Genomic DNA, 17,932 nt, shown 5'->3' with positions numbered 1-17,932 from the left:
TTAAATGAAACATTTAAGAACATAATTGAAGCTGAAGAATATAACAGCCTATTTTAAAGTATCAGACTTAACAGCAAGATTTTTTCATGTAAATCCGGAGAGACTGTATTTGCAAAATGGGCAAAAGTGTTCTTTTACAGTAAAATTTCAATTAAAGTTTCTGATGAATTGAATATTTTTTTCACGTAAAATGGTATTACTATACAACAAGATACAATCATAAAAAACTAATTTATGTCTGCATTTTCTTTAATTAAACTGAATATTACACATCTCATTTTTTTCCCTCCTGAATGAATATCTTTCTATTTGGCACTATAATAAAAGGAAAACAACAAAAAAGAGACTTTAAAATAGCAAAGCGGTATATAGGGAGTCTATCAAATAGGACAAATGAAATCAGATTTTTTTTTTTCTGTCAGTCACTCTACTTCTTAAATTTCAGTCTTGCAAGCTTTATCAAAGACAAATGACATTAATTGTATATCTGACAAAATGAAAACACCACAAAATACAGGACATGACACACAGGAGATGGCCTCAGTTACCACAGCACAGTAACAGCATCTTTACTGCATGTTATAACATGGCAATTTTCCTTGCCTATTAATTAATAAACTGAAACGGGGAGCGGTAGTCTAGTGGATAAGGTGTCAACCGCTCATTCATGGGGTCGTGGGTTTTAGCCTACTGGGGTCACAACCATGACCTCTCATATGACACCAGTATTGGACTTTCCAGAAGCAGACACAAGAGTGGTTCGAAACTGAAATCTAGATGTGTGTATAAAGGACACAGGTGCCCCCACCTCCTGTCACTGTACATAATTATTATTATTATACCAGATTTATATAGCGCCCTTTTCATGATCAATTTCACGTTCAAAGGCGCTTTACATAGTTCAAATGCAGCCACACAGGGCCCATAATTCATCCTCTACTAGTACAGACACAGAGCGATCTGACCAGAGGGAGAGAGTGAGACATAGCCCCCACGACAGAGAGATTTGAAATCAGATACAGGCTTGTCTGGCTAACTTAGCCTAGCTCGTTGCGAATAGACAGCCTGGTTCTTTAACGTGCCCAGTGTATAGCACTGATACACGCAAGGATTGCCTGGGTTCCTGACCAGTACACCTCTAGTTGGGTGGGAAACACTGAAAAGCGTTTCTGAAAATTCCAGAGTAGCTGCCAGAGATCGAACCCCAAACCTCAGGATTGGAAGGCCAGTGTGCAAACCACTGAGCTATCCGTCCACCTATACATCATGGTTTCATGACTTTGGGTGAAATATCATCTTAGATACACGCAACACAATTAAATGTTTCATCACTTTAATGTGAATTTTTCAAAGACCATAACTCCTGACTGGCTGAATGAAATCCCAAACAGAACACCCAAATGTACAAGTTCACTGTTTTCTGACTCTAATTCAAATACTTCTTGAGATACAGGCAACACAAACTTGTTTGCACTTATGCATATTTTTTTTACTTAATCAAGGCCCATAACACTAGTATGACCAAAAGAAATCCTGAATGAAACCTTAGGTGCACAAATTTCCATGCTGAATATATAATATTCATCCTCTTTGACCCGTGGTCAAATATGTTTTAAGATAAAGTGTGACACAAACTTTTATATTCCTTTTATGCATATTTTTTATTAAGTGAAGGGCAATAACTCTGGTCTGGCTGAATAAAATCACAAACAAAACCCAAGGGGGCAGGCACAGAACTGCTGAATAATAATCCTGTAATGTTTCATAATCTCTAATGTCAAATACTTTCTGAGTTACTGTTATATGACACAGACAGAAAATGTTGGTCAGCTGTGAGAGATCCAAATTAAAATACTAGCTAGGTGCACAATTTCACTTAATGGAGCTTGATGACACTTTGTAAAATACCTTTTTTGAGATGTGCACAACATAAATTTGGACGAAAATCCAAGGGCAACTCAAAGTGCCTCCATCCAACCCTTGCTCACGAAATTTTGGATGGCTCAAAAATCACACAGTGACTGTAACAATGTAAATACCAAAAAAATCTGTATAGTTGCAGATTTAGCATGCCTATCATTTGACATATTCCACCTGAGCACAATGCAAAAACCACAGATTGGTTTATAAGTAAATATAAGAAGATAAAAACGCCCAGAAATTTTGCTGAAATGGCATAGAAAATACGTGGTAAGTACCGGTATACAAAACAAGAGCACAACCTTGCGTGTGCAGACGCTCATCTGATTTTATTGTCTCTGTATAATAGAAATATTGTCTACCCATGTTTCAAAGTTCAAAAGGGGCCATAATTCTTGCAAAAACAATTTAAAATTACGGTACTTGCTTTGCAGAGTCAGCTTTAATAGCGAATACCTTCACCAAGAATTAAAGCAATAGCTTTGACCTTTAAGGAGAAAAGTTGACCTAAAAGCAAAATTTAACTAAGAAAAAAACTAAAAAAACAGTTACTGATATTTTCCTATTCCAAAAGGGGCTATGATTCTTGCAAAAAGCAGGATGGAGTTATGTTTCTTGCTGTACATAGTCAGTTACTGATGTTGAACAAGTGTTGCAAGTTTTAAAGCATGCAGACACTGATGTAGACGTTGACGCCAATCAAGCGATGACAAGAACGCATCAATTTTTTTAAAAAACAAAATCAGATAAGGTTAAAAGCTTCGAATATTACCAAACTGGCTTCATGTATTATTATGTTACTGAATAATACAGTCACACTTACATTTCAAAGAATGTATGCTGTATGTCTTTGGCTGTGGCTGTTCACTGTAAACTATAGCCTGAAGTACTGGCTTTTGATGTATGACACCTTTTTGATTTTCATTTTATTATTAAAGTAACTAAATTTTTTAAAAAAATTGCACATTTCTACCTCATTTTGAACATTTTGTTTCTTTGGTGCCATACAACTAAAATTTTGGTACAGATTATTGAGGAGTTTTTCCTAGGCCAGACGCCTTTCATGTATTATCACATTTCATTGCTGGACTTCGCCTTTTATATGTATATGGAGTTTCACCTACAGTTTTCGTGGACTATAATCCTTTTGCAATACTGTACCGAGTAAGCAGGCACAAGTGTAAAAATCTTCAAGTAATTGGTTCTGCAATTTATTTGTTTTCAAGAAAATCATTTTGTAACTCCCTTACGTTTTTCAAGGGCATAAAAATATTTTTAAACCATGATACATCTTAAAAAGCCTGCAAGGGTATAGAACATGGACTTACTTCGACCATGGTACGACTTTACAAAATTCAAGGAAATTGAAATATTTCCTACCATGATACACCTTTAAATATCTTTAAGAACAAGGATACACCTTTAAAAATCTTTAAGAATACAGAATATAGACTTACTTTAATCATGATATAACTTCTGAAGTCTTCAAGAATAGAGTATAGCCTTTTTATAACCTAGCCCAATTAATATTTTTAAACTGTTAATTTTGGATAAAATGTTAGTATATTCATTTTATTTTACGAGTATAGAAATCTTTCTATTTGGCAATAATTATTGTGGGGCAAGTAGGGCTTTCACTTTGAAAGTATTGGGCTATTAGTGCATTAAGTAGCAGTAAGATGAATGGGGGTCTATCATTTAACTGTAGCTAAATTTGATATTAACATATCCATGCACACAGGATGAATCTACCATTTGTAAGTACTGACTCTCATAAGCATAAAAAAGCTTTTCTTGACTTCAATGTCATAAAATTTGACAATACAACATTTACTTTAAGGGTCATGCATCAGGATAATGCCCTTGATACCTTATGATGTCATCATTATGACATCACAGAAATTATCTGATTACACAAGCCTGTATTGCAGGATAGATATTAAGACTACTGGATACTTTTTTGCATGCAATAAGGCAGTAAGTCAACTTACTTCCATATTGCGCATAAAAATCAAGGCAATCTGAGATACGCCCTTATTGCAATATCAAAATAATGATATAAATAACTGAAACATCTGGTTTAAATTTTCACAGTATATAAATTTGGTCAAAATAAAGTGAAAAATCAAAAAAAGTGATTTTTGGTAAAATATGTAGATACGCCCCTATTGCGCTGAACCCTCGAAATATGACTGGGGACCTCCAAAAGTCATCCAGGACTCACAAACTGGCAAGTGTGGGAGTCCCGAGACCTCATCTCAGGGCCTCCGCTGCCGATCGCCAAGGTCGCCATTTGCGATAATTTTAAGAATTTGATGCTAAATTTTGCGAACTGGCGAAAATAAGTGGTGCATAGTTTTTTCTTGTCATTTGTTTTTTCCGTAGTGATATATGTGGCCCAAGAATTGGTTCCGGATACACGTGTTTACCTAGGTGCTGGTAGTAAATAAAATCGATAACCAGTCTAGGCAGTGTATTTGACAATTTGACTATTAAAGTTGGTTGACACTTTGAGAAGATAATTGCGTAATGATGTGTGAATTGATGGTTAATCAGTAATCAAAACATCTGCCAGCTTGTATCTTTAAACTCTGCCAAGAATTCACCAAAATTAATGCCAATTACTGTGTACTCTGTTGCGATTTTTACAAAAAAGATCGACATATTTGTGGCATGCAGTAGTATAACTGACGAATTTTTAGTAAGTACAAAAGATACATTTAGTTTGTTACTTTTAGCAAATATATTTGATAATTTTGTAGTTCCTCAGTTTTCATAAAAGATTTTAACGATGGATCCGAAAACAAAAACACAACAGCCTCAGTTTGTGCCCTGGACCTGGTTAATTTCTTTGAAATGTTCAGAAACTGGAAGATATCACTTGCTACAATGGCTTCTTAAAAATCATTAGACGATTGTTCAACTTGACCTTCTAAAATTGAAAAAATTTCGAATTTTCCTTTCCGAAAATAAATGAGTCCTGGAATATTGGTAATTCTAGGATAGATATGATTCTTAAACTAAGGAAATGATTTGTGTCATTTGTATCCAGCTACATATTGAATTTACTTCTACAATAAATTTATGCACCTTCAAAAGTTGTTATTATTCCTAATAAAATTATTTACAATATTTAATTTCTCTATGCATACCATGACAGCCAACTAAGAGAAATAAAAGTGGCTCAGAACTTTGGCTCAAAAATGGCTCCAACTTTTTCAAATTGGCGAAAAGGTTGGCGACAAGTATGAAAAACCCAGAGGAGGTCCTGCCATCTGGAAAATCCAAGGGAAATCCCAGATAGTGCTACATTTTGTTTTGTTGTAGCAATTAACTCCCCTATTTAAGAGTACTAAGTGTAGTAAACTGTTAAGGACCATTTAGAATGAGTTACATACATGTAAGCTGAAATCTGGCGCTCATAATATGGCATTGTTTCAGATTAACTTTGGAAACCTGGTAGTCACCTGGGCTCCTGCATTTTTTTGTAGCCCAGTTTGAAACCTGGTAGCCCAGCCTTTTGCTTTAGAGAAATTGAACCATAAATTTTACTGATTACTTGATCACTGTGCTTTAAACATGTTAAAGACATACAATTACAATAAAATCTCATCTAAGCCTCTGGCTTATCTGATTTTTATCTAGAAAACAGCTGATTTCTTATGGTCAGTGTAGAAAAAAATCAATAAAATGTTTATTTATGGTCCTATCTTGATAAAAATACTTTCTTTTAAAAGCCAATAAAATTCTCTTTAATTCCATGTAAATATTATTATTTTTGTCCTGGTATTGATTTAAGACCGTTTAGTTAAACATCAAAGCATCGGGGAATTTGTAACTAATTGAAATAATCATGCTTCATGTACATGCCGCGTGACCCCTACGTGTTTCAAATTAATTTCCGGCGTGTTAAATATTCATGAATATTCATGAGATGATGGCATCTGAAAAGCTAGATGAATCCTGATTGGTTTGGCGTTTGTTTAATTTGCATATTTTTTTCCGTTCATGAGATATAGTCCCCCAAAGTCTGGCGCGATTTTGCAAAAATTCTCGCCGATTTCTGTTATTAAACATATATTTTCTGAAAGAATATTCTTTTAGCTTTCATTTGATACCAAATTTATTGGTCGGAACTAAATATAAATACGTCGCATTTTGCTGTAAAATTACAGCGCCGGCCTAGATTGCTGATGTAAACATCAACACGTTGTCCGCCATTTTGAGATAGAAAATCGCCGATACGATGCATTGTTTTTCAGTTTATATGCCGGTTAATACGAGCTGAAAAAATTAAATGGTGATAGAAAACATTAGGTAAGTAATTAAAATATACGAAATTATATAAATTTTAATATTAAAGCGTATAATTGTTGGCATATTTTGCTTTTAAATTGTACCCCCACCCGCCCTGTTACGGGCATGTATTTGTCGGCGTATAAATGGTCGTAGTTTACTCGATATATTTCGACTTGTAATCGGTCCTAGCTGCTAATTTGTTGGTTTCTATAATTCATTTATACAAATGATAATTATACTTTATATAAAATTCAAAAATATTTCATAAAACGAACGTATATCGTGTTTTGTTCTTTTGTGAATCACGCTTTTCGTCCCGGCCCGATTCGACCCACGGCGATCATGAGAGCGTTCATTTTTTATAGTCTTACAAATAAAGCAAATTTATCAATATATTAAAGCAAAATCATGATTAAAAATTTGTTTTTTGTTCTTTTCAGGTGTATATAATGTCTGAGTGCCAGAATCGTTTTCCTGGGCCTTGCTGTGAAGCTGCAAATATCACCTGTCAACAGTTAAAAAGTAGGGACCTACCACAAAATGTAATTCTAACCAATGGTTTGGTTCTTGAACTTCACAGTTTTGTCACAACAGAGAATCTAACTTCGGCTGCTTTTGTTAAAATTCTTGAAAAGCTTGACAGTAACTTTTGCGGAATTGTTCATCCAAGTGCTTTGGTTATAAAAGTTAAACGTGTAATTGAACAGAAAAAGAAGCTGAGTCATCGCAAGAAAGTGAAAGGTTTCAAAACCGTCAAAGAATTATTAGACCAGACATTTAGTGCACCAGTATCGAGTTCTGCATCCAACTCCAAAGGCTTTGATTCAACCGTACCTTGTCTAGAATCTTCACAGTCACAGAATGTAGAAACAGATGTGTCAGAAACACAGCATTTAGAAAAGGATCTATCAAACAATGGTCATTCTTTAAAGTCAGTGCATTCACAAACAGAGGAAGCTTTTGAAACAGACGGCAGCCCGATAAAAACTCTTAACTTAGTAAAATACAAACAGACAGTTTTACTTAAACAGAACAAAATACTTACTCGAAAATTAATCGCAAAACGTTTACTTTTAAAAAAGGTAGATGATTCTGTTGGACACTATTCTGTGCGTAATATTAACAAACGAGATGAAACTGCTAAGAAAAATCTACATTTACTCAGAGACACGCAAAGAACAAATATAAGGCTTGAAAAAAATAATGCTAAAAATAAAAAACTCATAGAGACTTACAAAAAGACAGAGAAGGAACTGAAAGAAAGAATAAAATTTCTTGAAAAGGAAAATGAAGAAATCAGAGAAACACGGACTACACTCAGTGATCAAATGCAGGTTGAAAAAGAAAAAAAGATCATGTCGCAAAAAGCAAACAGCTATCTAAGGAGTGAAGTGCGTGAACTGAAAGAAAAAGTAGATTCCCTTAGCGATGCTGATCACGAAGAATGCAATAGCAAAATAATTAAATTACAATTGATTGCTGAAGAAAAAGAACATGAAATCAATTCACTACAGCAAGATCTTGATGAAGCGAATGAAGCCCTGAGAACAAATGAAAAGAAAGTTGCGACGAAAAATAGTGATGGTTCATTTGCCGATAATTTCAGACTATGTGTTATGGAATTGGCAGGGCTAGAGGTAGCTGTCGAGAAAGTCTCTCCTGTTATAAAATGCATTAGCAAACATTTATTCTCGCAAGAACTTGAAAAAGAAGCTTTACCGTGTCCATCAACAGTTCAGTCTATAGTTGACGAAGGCCAATTTATAGCGAAAACATTTATTGCGGAGAAGATATTGAATTCTGAGAATTGGGGTTTAGGTCGTGACGGAACAACACGGAAAAAGCAAAAGATTGTAGATACATCAGTCACATTAGATTCAGGAGACGTTATGAGCCTTGGATTTACTCGTGTAGCCAGTGAAACTGCGGAAACAATTCAATCTGTAACAAAAAATCAAATTAAAGAACTTGGTAATTTGTCCAAAAAACCAACTGAAGAATTTATTGCAGAATCACTAATAAAATTATCATTCACAATGAGTGATCGTGCGAGCAATGAAAAATTAGCAGACAAACTTTTAGACGACTGGAAAGAAGAAATGTTAGAAAATGTTGAAGAACCTTCACCTATTCATCATCTGCACTGTATGGCCCATGTTTTACTTGGTTTCCACAATTATTTGTCCCCAGAACTGAAACAAATGGAAGCAAAACTTACTGAATCCAACGGTCCCATTGGTAGAGATGCGTTACCTGTATTCAGAAGTTGGAGTAAGAAAGAAACGTTTGTTGGCCGCACTGTACGAACAACATCAGATGTATTTGGACCAGCCGCAGATCACCATGGTATCCGTGACAGATGGGAGGCCTATTGCAGTACGAATGGAATAAAATCCCGTATAGGAAATTACAGGGACAACAGATTTAACGCTTTGTTTCAAACTAGTGCAGAGGTCTTCTTACATCGCCAAGATTTCCTAACTGTGCTAGAGACTGTAGAAAAACCAAATCTTAAACTTCAATCTGTTAAGTCTGACCTAAAATCCACAGAAGTATGTGCCCTATTGCAGTGCTTAGGACTATTCTATTTAAAACTTACAGGTCCCTATTGGAATTTGATCACCAGTGGTAAGGTCCCATACTATGAACTTTACAAGCATGTACAAGACATTCAAACCTTCCTGGAACAGTGTGAACAGTCCCCCGAAACACTTTTACTGTCCGACAGACACTGGATTGAAACTGACCCAATTGAAATAAGCATGGTTCAGGAGAATCAAGGACTTGCTGACTGCTTGTTTACGCTTCATGAAGATAGCAGAGAACTACTGTTGACATCTATCCCTCTCGTTGCGAAGGCCTTTTTAAAGACTGTAAATAAGCAACTTGTTGATTTTTTACCTGGTGGTAAATATTGTGATGCAATTGCCAGTTCAGATCAAGATAGAATAAAATTTGCCCCGCTCACAAATTTATCTTGTGAGCATCACTTCGGGGATCTCGACAGTAGTCAGCGTAGGAGACCGCACGCGTCATTCCACCATCATTCTTCCATTCAACTGCTTAAACGCAACAGAAATCATTTGATGCAATGGGTCGAGGATCTAGATCCGAGTGGAAGGGAGGATTTGCTGATGAGAGCACGGAAAGGGGGTAGGGATCTGAGAAAAAATCATCTTGAAGAAGAAAAAAATGTATTGACAAAGATTAACGAAAAAATGTTCCAAATTAACGAAAAGGATAAGAAAAGGAAAAACACTTCAAAGTCTGAGTCGAAAAGTAAGAAACTGAAAGGAAATACGCAGGAGTCAAAAAATATTGAGCTGACCAAAATAGAACATTTAACAGTTGGAGAGTGCGTTGCGGTAGCTTACCAGGACAACTGGTATCCTGGTTATGTCGAGAAAATTGTAGACACAACAACAGCGGTTGTTAAGTTCATGACCCACTGTCGTAAGCCGGGTTATTTTCAGTGGCCACTGAGAGAAGACAAACAAGTAGTTAACATTCAGTTTGTGATTGGCCAGAAATTGGTGCCAGATTGTATCAATGCAGGTAGACAATGGTTCATCTGTGAACATAAACACTTAAACACAGTTTTCAGCAGATTCAGCAGTGACTTTTTCTGTTAACGGTTTACTGCACTATAAGTTGACATTTGTCATTGCTCTGTAAAAAGTTCTTGTCACTCTTGTAAATGTGTATTAGATGTAGTAGATATTTTTAGCCAGTTCTGTAACTACATGTATGTAACTGGTAGATATTTTTAGCAAGTTGTAGCAATCTAATAATAAAAAATATTCGACAGAAAAATATAACATTAGTATTATTTGAAATCAATATATTGTAGTAATTTATAAACTTGTTTTATGTTTTATAAATGTATCTAGTTGTTTTGTAATAATATTTAAATGAATCTGCTACAATGATTATGAAAATGTATGTGTATATGACAATTGTAACTATTCGAGAAAAAAATGTAAAAATTTGAAAAAATAAATCACATCAACCTGACTCACTTATTCATGATTTAGTTCCATTTATACTGGTGTTTTAAAAAATTCATCATCGTCACCACAGAGAGCATAGACTGATCTAACACTATTCCAAATTTCATGGAGATATCTCAAATAATAAAAAAGTTATGGCAATATTACTTCAAAGAGCTGTTTAATTTTTTTTTCTCGGTTCCGTCAACTTGGCGCGTTGGAATAGTAATTATATAGCGAAAAATTTCATGATTTTGGTCGATTTTACCAAACTTTAAAATGTCATAACTTTTTTAATTTTTGAGATATTGAAAAAAGGAAAACAGTTCTAGAAAGCTTTAAAAGAGATCTTTAAAACTATATAAATATTTATGCAGTATTTTTAACTTTGAAAATTAGCTGGGGTTGCTATAAATAATATCAGTACAAACCCTCATTTATTTAGGGTGACTTACAATGTGAAACAAGTGACTGAGTATTGCAGTGGCAATACAGAAGTTGCCTACTGGTGAGAAAACAATTTTACTTGACCTTCAATAGTGATCTTGACCTTTGACCAACAACCATTGGTCATGTGCATGACACACTGTCTAATCATGGGGAACATTTCTGTGTAGTACTAAAACAATCCTTCAATGCAATTAAAAGTAATGGAGCAGAAACAAATTTTTACTAGACCTTAACAGTGAACTTGACCTTTAACTGACAAACTTAGATCATGCAGGACATATTGTCTCATCATCGCTCATCATGGGGAACGCATGAGTGTAGTACTAAGATACAATGTAATCCACCAATGCATATAAGTCTTGCAGCAGAAACAAATTTTTACTTGACCTTAAAAAGTGACCTTGACCTACAAGCATAAGTCATGTCCTTCTTCCGTGTAAAGGACAGGACTCCAATAACAGGATTGTACTTTCATAATCTACATACTGCCCTCTATTTACATACCAAGTTTTATTAACCTAACTTAAATACTTTTTGAGTTATTGCAGGATCCAGATTTGCAGACGGATGGCATTCCTATAGTCCTCTCCGGTGTTCTACCAGTAGGGGTCTAATAACTGTTCATTTGAAACAATAATCATGTAGATGTAATTTCTACCAATACGCAATGTTTTCCGGAAATTGAATTTTTAAAAGAAAACAGCAGGGCTCAAATTTTGCACTCGCTAAATGCAAGTAGATTTCACTGAATGCAAGTGGATATAAATGTCACACAAATATTTTTGCAAGTACAAATAATCGAAATTGGCGTGGTCCGATCGGCAAGGGAGGTAACTACGCAGCGAAAGACCAAATTTATTTACAGTATCACATTTATGTCAATTTTTTATATTTATCTTGCACAAAGAAATTATATATTTAAAATGACCAAATGATACCAGCCAAGGGAATATATTTCGTATCGCATCCATTTTGAAAACAATGTGAGCCAATTATTGTTTAATTCATTCGGGAATGGCTAGGAAAAACAACACAATATTAGGTCCTGTGACTGTCCTGCAAACATTCTAATTTCAATTATCATTTAATCCAATTGCGATTAGCGGTGAATTCAAAACTCCCAAGTATGCCGCGTGTTAAAAAATAAATTATTTGTAACATAATCAGATCAATAAATCAAAAGTGGTTTGTCGCATGCGTAAACACACAAAACTACCTTAATCAACCATGCACCTGTTGGAAAATGTGAATCTCTGATTGGCCAGGAGCACAAAGAGTCACCGTAAACTCCGACTTTTGATTGACAGACGCAAACGTTTTCCGATAATGTAATTTTATTCCTCAAATTTTGCACCCGCTAAATGGAAGTAGATTTCACTGAATGCAAGTGGATATAAACGTCACACAAATGTTTTTGCAAGTACAAATAATCACAACTGGCGTGGTCCGATCGGCAAGGGAGGTAAAGGGAGCTTGGGACAGAAATTCAGAAGCTGTTTCAACAATTCATTAAAGACACCAAAAGATTTTAAAATTAAAGCGACCAACTTCACAAAGTGACTTATTAAGTGTTAAGTCTACCTAGAGAATCAATTTCACAAAGAGAAGAATGTACATATACCCAGAGTCTATTGTCAGCTGTAAATTGACATAAAGGAACAACAACAACTGTTACAACATTATTGTATATTTGAGCATACATTTTTTTAAGAGGGAAACGCGAGTCAATAGTGACAAAATGTGAAACAGATTTGATATTCGCCTAGAACATGTGGTGTGGCATTTAAATACTGTTGTTTGAGTGTGTAGATTAACTGTTTCTGGGTAAACAAAACCACCGGCACAGGAAATCACTCGTAAGCTGGACTCTCAGCTTACAAATATCACTCGCCCAGGCTGATTTTTGGTCTTGCTGGGTGCCTGCTGATCTGAATCACTGATATGGTACTTTAAACGTTACCAAATGCCAGATTATTCGTGACTGGATTGGGAAATTTCTGTGTCATCTCATCATTTTTCAATATTCGTAGAACACAAGACCACTAAAGTCTGTTCCACCTATTACGTTTACCTCGTTTCTGAATTATCAGTATCGGTAAAATCGTCCAAAAAACATATTTATATCCCATACATCAATATCTCTAGACCTTTTTTTCATTTTTTTAATAAAGTATATATTAAAGAAATAATCTTGGATTTTTCTTTTTTCCCCATAGACCGTAATGCTATATGACGTTACGTCGACTTTCCAATATGGCGGCGCCCGTAGCGCAATAAACTAGGGGTTAACTCAAAATTAAAATGCCCGAGTTAATATTTGAAAACACTGTGTTTGTTATTGTATTATGTTAATTCTTGGGGGAATTCGTGACCACCTCAAAATGAAAAATAAATAAATAAATAAATAAATAAATAGAAAGAAACAAACACAAAAAATAAGGTGATTTCTAAAAAAAAAATGTGCGTGCGAACGTCTCGTTATTTTGAGAACACATGGGCATTATTCTTATATTAATTTTTCTGTCACTGAAACTCGAATGAAAAATATTATAAATACAGACATTTCTGTAGTCTGTCACGGACGTACAGGCAAAATATAAATATTCAAGCTCTAAAGCATGCATTTTCATTTTGTTGTAGTGCATTTTGTTTACAATTACATGAAAGTTTCAACATAGTACTTAACGTTTTTGGTGACGCGAAAATATAACGCCAACACGTAATTTTCCATAAGCACACGGTCATTTCCGAAGAAACATCATGGAAGGCAATGCAGTTTTCCCGCCAAAATACGAAGAAGAAACGTCTGCTTCCGGTTCTATGGAGAAATTCATTATGTTGTATACGATGGCCCGATATTTACGTATATTTAAGCTGGATTTTCATTATGTTACTATTCCCGTTTCCATCTTAACGTTGTGTTCAACATCTGCCGAACAATGTACGAAAATGTATATATCGATCTAGCACAGGTTCTACAGAAATATGGTTTCGGAAGAATCGTGTTGAGTCATTACGACTAGTATCATTCCCTGATGCCGACAAGGCTTGTAATTTCTTTGGACATGATTTATGGAAATTTGTTTTTGTTCGTTTGGCTTTGGGTTTAACGTCGTTATTTCAAAAGTATTTCAGTCATGTAACGGCGGGCAGTTAGCCTAACCAGTGTTCCTGGATTCTGTACCAGTACCTGTTCTCCGCAAGTAACTGCCACCTTTCCCACATTAATTATCAGAGGTGGAGGACGAGTGATTTCAGACACAATGTTTTTTATCAAATCGTCACGGAGAACATACGCCCCGTCCGAGGATCCCGCGATCCGTAGACCAACGCTCTTCTTACTGAGCTAAGCCGGCGGGTTAAGGAAATTTAGCCCGTTTTCAAAATAATTGCACGCTGTATATGTTTTACTAAATTTGTTTTAAAAGCACTGATCCCCAGAAAGTATGACAACAGCAAAAAAATAGATATCAGAAAATTATTGCTAAATTTCTCATGAAAGTTTTAATAGTTAATGACAGATTATGTTACAGAAACACTATTTATTATTTTTTTTTTTTTTTTTTTTTTTTTTTGGCGATTTATTCAAAATAACGGGATACTGGAGGTAAACTGCCTTAATCATAAAGCTTTATATTCATTTAAATATTCCTCCGTGGTGTATTGGTCACGACCCCAGGGAAATTTTTATCGCGGCGGCGGCCCGGGTTCGATTCCCGACTCGAGCATGTTTTTATCTCTTAATTTGGCATTCTGAAACAGATTAGCAACACAACCTCGTGTTCATATATTCAAAATCTGACCAAACTTTAAGCAAAAATCTGGATGTCAGTGCCTTTAAATGGCTACACGCTAAAGTAACAACTTGTGAATTTTTTGGCCACATACTGTTTAACTATGAAAGAAATAGTAAAGACAGGACTGGTGATGTTTCGGAAAAGATACGAAATATTTCGCACGTCAATTTTTTTTTTTTACTTCAACGTAAAATAAGTTTTAAAAAGGTTTTCTTTTTACGATGCTGGCTTTGAGAAAGAAGAAATTGATGTTCGCGATTTGCATAAGCGATTTAACCGAACAATTTGAAAGAAAAATAGACAAACAGCGTGTGCAACAGTTTAAATAGTTCAAATACATGTTAGACCACGTATTAGTAAAGAAAACATTTCAAATATGATTGTGTGCGACATTAGTGACTTCCCATAATTTATTATAGACGTGAATGAATATTGATGTGGGTTTTCTTAGCGACTTAGCATTTTCTTGTAAACAAATCCGAATCGGCTAGTGCTTCACAAATATATTGAAATACCTGTGTCAGGTATGTCCTTAATATAGATGATGACGATATGATATTTACGTCGGCAGCGGATAATGAAATCGGTACTATTTACTAACATACGATTTTGTGTGGAATTGCGCGTGGATTCTGTACGCCTGTTTTAAGTATCTATGCGTGCATGGAAATATCGACTAATTTTGGGAACAGTGATCTTCATGCTAAGATTTTTAATCAATTCACGCATGTTTTCCTTTCGGCCTGCCTCGATTTCATTTCTGAAACTATGTCCGTGGCATAACAAAAAAATATTTATACGCGTCGCGTGCCAGACAGAATACACGAGTGTGAATGAAAGGCGGGAAAAGTGAGGTATCAATCATTCTCCACGGATTTTATTTACTTCTGCACAAGTGCGAGATACAGTACATAATCGGTGACATGATTCTATTACGTCAGGAAATGTTGACTGACATACTTTCAGCGATTAATTAAGGACGCTAAAAGCATGACCAAGACTTCAAATTCAAAGGGAACGAGACAGAAAAAAAAAAAAAAAAAAAAAAAAAAAGAAATGCTTACTGAACAGAAATTTATCAAAAAAGATAATATTTCTTAGTTCGATAATTTTTGTCAAAATTGCGTTCATTAAAGTAGCAACTTATAGTTAAAAAGAAAGGAAAACGTCAGTAATTAATTAAAAGAGGTGATCAAACACCCACCCACCCATATTTTATACATTTTTACAATTAACCCATCACCCATAAAGACGGTTTTTGTGAGGACCACCACCCATAATTATGATTTTTGGATGGACCCCATCACCTATAATTATGATTTTCCGATGGAACCCACTACCCGTCATTAAAAGATTCGGTTGCCGTCCGACACCACCCCTCCCCCTATAAATTTAATTCTGGAATCGCCATTATAAATAACTTCAAATTCCGAGTAGGCTCTATGACTGCTCTCTGGATCGTTCATACCAGTTATTTAAGTCAAATATAAATCTGGTATAATAACAATGATAGATTTGATAACAATTAATAGAGAGAATGGGTTCGCGGTCCGATTTCGCTTTAAAAGAAATCTAAATTAGCAGCCCTCGGATCAAGAGTAAGTCACGAGCTTAAAGAAAAAGGAGATGCTTCCATATAAACAGCATAATTTAAAAAAGAAATGAAATAAAATAGATAGGTTGATAAAACGATAAACAATTAAGCATTGTTTAAATATATATTTCAAGAAGTAAAGTATAATTCTAGCGTGACATAGATACGTCAAGATTTCTATCATCTATCAGCTGATTGTGTATTTAAACCTAGAGGTATATTTCCCATGTGCGCCTCGTATAAATCTGCATATGGCCACAGCAAGATTACGTCATTTGTCTAATACGTCACAAGTTTCTTTCGGAGAAAAAGATTTCTCTTGCATACACAACCGGTGAATATTGTTTATTGAAGTTCAAAACTGACCATTGTGAAAGAAATTGGATATGTGGCGAACTGTAAATACTTCAGTAAGGATGCTAAAATACAGGTTATCTTTGAACCATGCGTTTGGAAATGATGTTATTGTAAACAAGTCATCATTTCAAGGGCATGGTGCGATTGATGCCTGAATTTCACTGATGTTTAAAAGAGCTTGTTTGTTTACAATTTACTCATAGAGGATTGGATTAGAGCTACTGGAGACTTGGAATAACTTTGGAGTGTACGTATGTAACTTTGTTAAAAGTGAGTCAATTTACATTTTTGTTAGATCTAAATTATGTGTTCATTGTTATAGCTTTTTTTGAATACAACATTTCATTTCACACATGCATTCATAAACGAAATGAGTCTTGACTCGCTCCCGATAAAATTCACGTGAATTTTCCCGTAATACTCCAAATTTAGAGAGCAAACTCCAATGGCGACAAGAAATTACAATGGGAGACTGCCGTTGAAAATATAAATTTGTCATTTATTTGGATATTTGGCAAAGCAGAAAAAAATCGTTAAATTTCTCGAGGGTGACTTTTTTTTAGTTTATCAAACCATGTTTACTTTGCCGGTAAGTGTCGTAGTTTTGTCATGTGACACCAAAGTTGGGGTAAACCTTTGGAATGGAACAGACTTTAGACACACTGCCCGATTATTATAACAGAATAAATAGTTGAACTCTTTAAAAGCCAGTATTTTGAAGACTTCACATCAATAGTTATTGTAGCTTCAGAGGAGCTTATTGATATAATGATTTCATGATCTAAAACACGAACGAGTAACTGAACAAGATAGTTTATAACTTTTGACCCGGTACCATACCGGATCGGCGAATTCGTCCAGCAAACGAAGATTTTAATTAACACCACTAAATACAACATGTATTATTGAAATTCAACAAATCATTAGACCATACGTTTGAATACCTGATGTGTTTATCGGTGTAAACTGGTTAAAACTTTCAAAAAAATAGCAACTTCCCTACTTCCGCTCCAACAAGTGTCATGCACTACGCATGCGCAGTAAGTTTACTTCAATAGCCTTTTTTGAATACTACTTAAGAAAAGATAGCGTCATGTTCTTGAATATTGTAAATAACTGGATTAAATCGTTAAATCTTTTCTTCTGGGTCGTCCTTGTTAGTGTCTGATGAGGTTCCGGTTACATCTAAAGAACCACAATATTTTGTATAAATTTGCGTGGTTTTCATCTCTTTCTGCTTTACGTCGATGACTTCCTTAGTTCTATACCTCTCAGGTGTGACATTTTGCTGATGACATCTCAGTTTATGTGACTATCATTGTCATTTCAGACTGCAAAACCCTTCAACATGATTTCCAGTAGGTAGAAAAATGGTAAGAGCTGTAGGCCGTGGAGTTTAACCCCAGCAATTGAGTGTCGATCAGGTCTTACACAGTTCTATAAAACGAACACCAATGATTTTAAATATACACTTCACAGAGAAACTTTAAAACCATTACCTAATGAAAAGTATGTAGGAGTGAATT

The 17,932-nt window shown here is 35.0% G+C and overlaps 2 protein-coding genes across 3 annotated transcripts in view; one reads left to right on the top strand and one right to left on the bottom strand.

Moving 5' to 3' along the window:
• Positions 1–17,442, bottom strand: part of LOC123559375 (uncharacterized) — a 44,746-nt gene extending 27,304 nt beyond the window's left edge. The window contains exon 1 of one of the 2 annotated variants that reach the window (XM_045351108.2): positions 17,351–17,442. The gene's annotated coding sequence lies outside the window, so the exon portion shown is untranslated. The remainder of the gene's footprint in view (positions 1–17,350) is intronic. The other variant, XM_053552766.1, reaches the window with a different exon arrangement.
• Positions 5,548–10,225, top strand: LOC123533110 (uncharacterized). The gene is made up of 2 exons (XM_045314748.2): positions 5,548–6,237; positions 6,660–10,225. The coding sequence occupies exon 2, from the start codon at positions 6,669–6,671 to the stop codon at positions 9,849–9,851; it is 3,183 nt and encodes a 1,060-aa protein (XP_045170683.2). The 5' UTR covers positions 5,548–6,237; positions 6,660–6,668; the 3' UTR covers positions 9,852–10,225.
• Positions 17,443–17,932: the final 490 nt, after the last annotated feature.

Source organism: Mercenaria mercenaria, chromosome 10 (genome assembly GCF_021730395.1).
Source record: "Mercenaria mercenaria strain notata chromosome 10, MADL_Memer_1, whole genome shotgun sequence".
Lineage (NCBI taxonomy): Eukaryota > Metazoa > Mollusca > Bivalvia > Venerida > Veneridae > Mercenaria > Mercenaria mercenaria.
Note: the sequence above shows the minus strand (reverse complement) of the source record. Positions and strands in the feature narration are given on the sequence as shown.

Coding starts and splice junctions, on each gene's coding strand:
- LOC123533110 (XM_045314748.2), top strand. CDS start 6,669: ATGTCTGAGTGCCAGAATCGTTTTCCTGGGCCTTGCTGTGAAGCTGCA.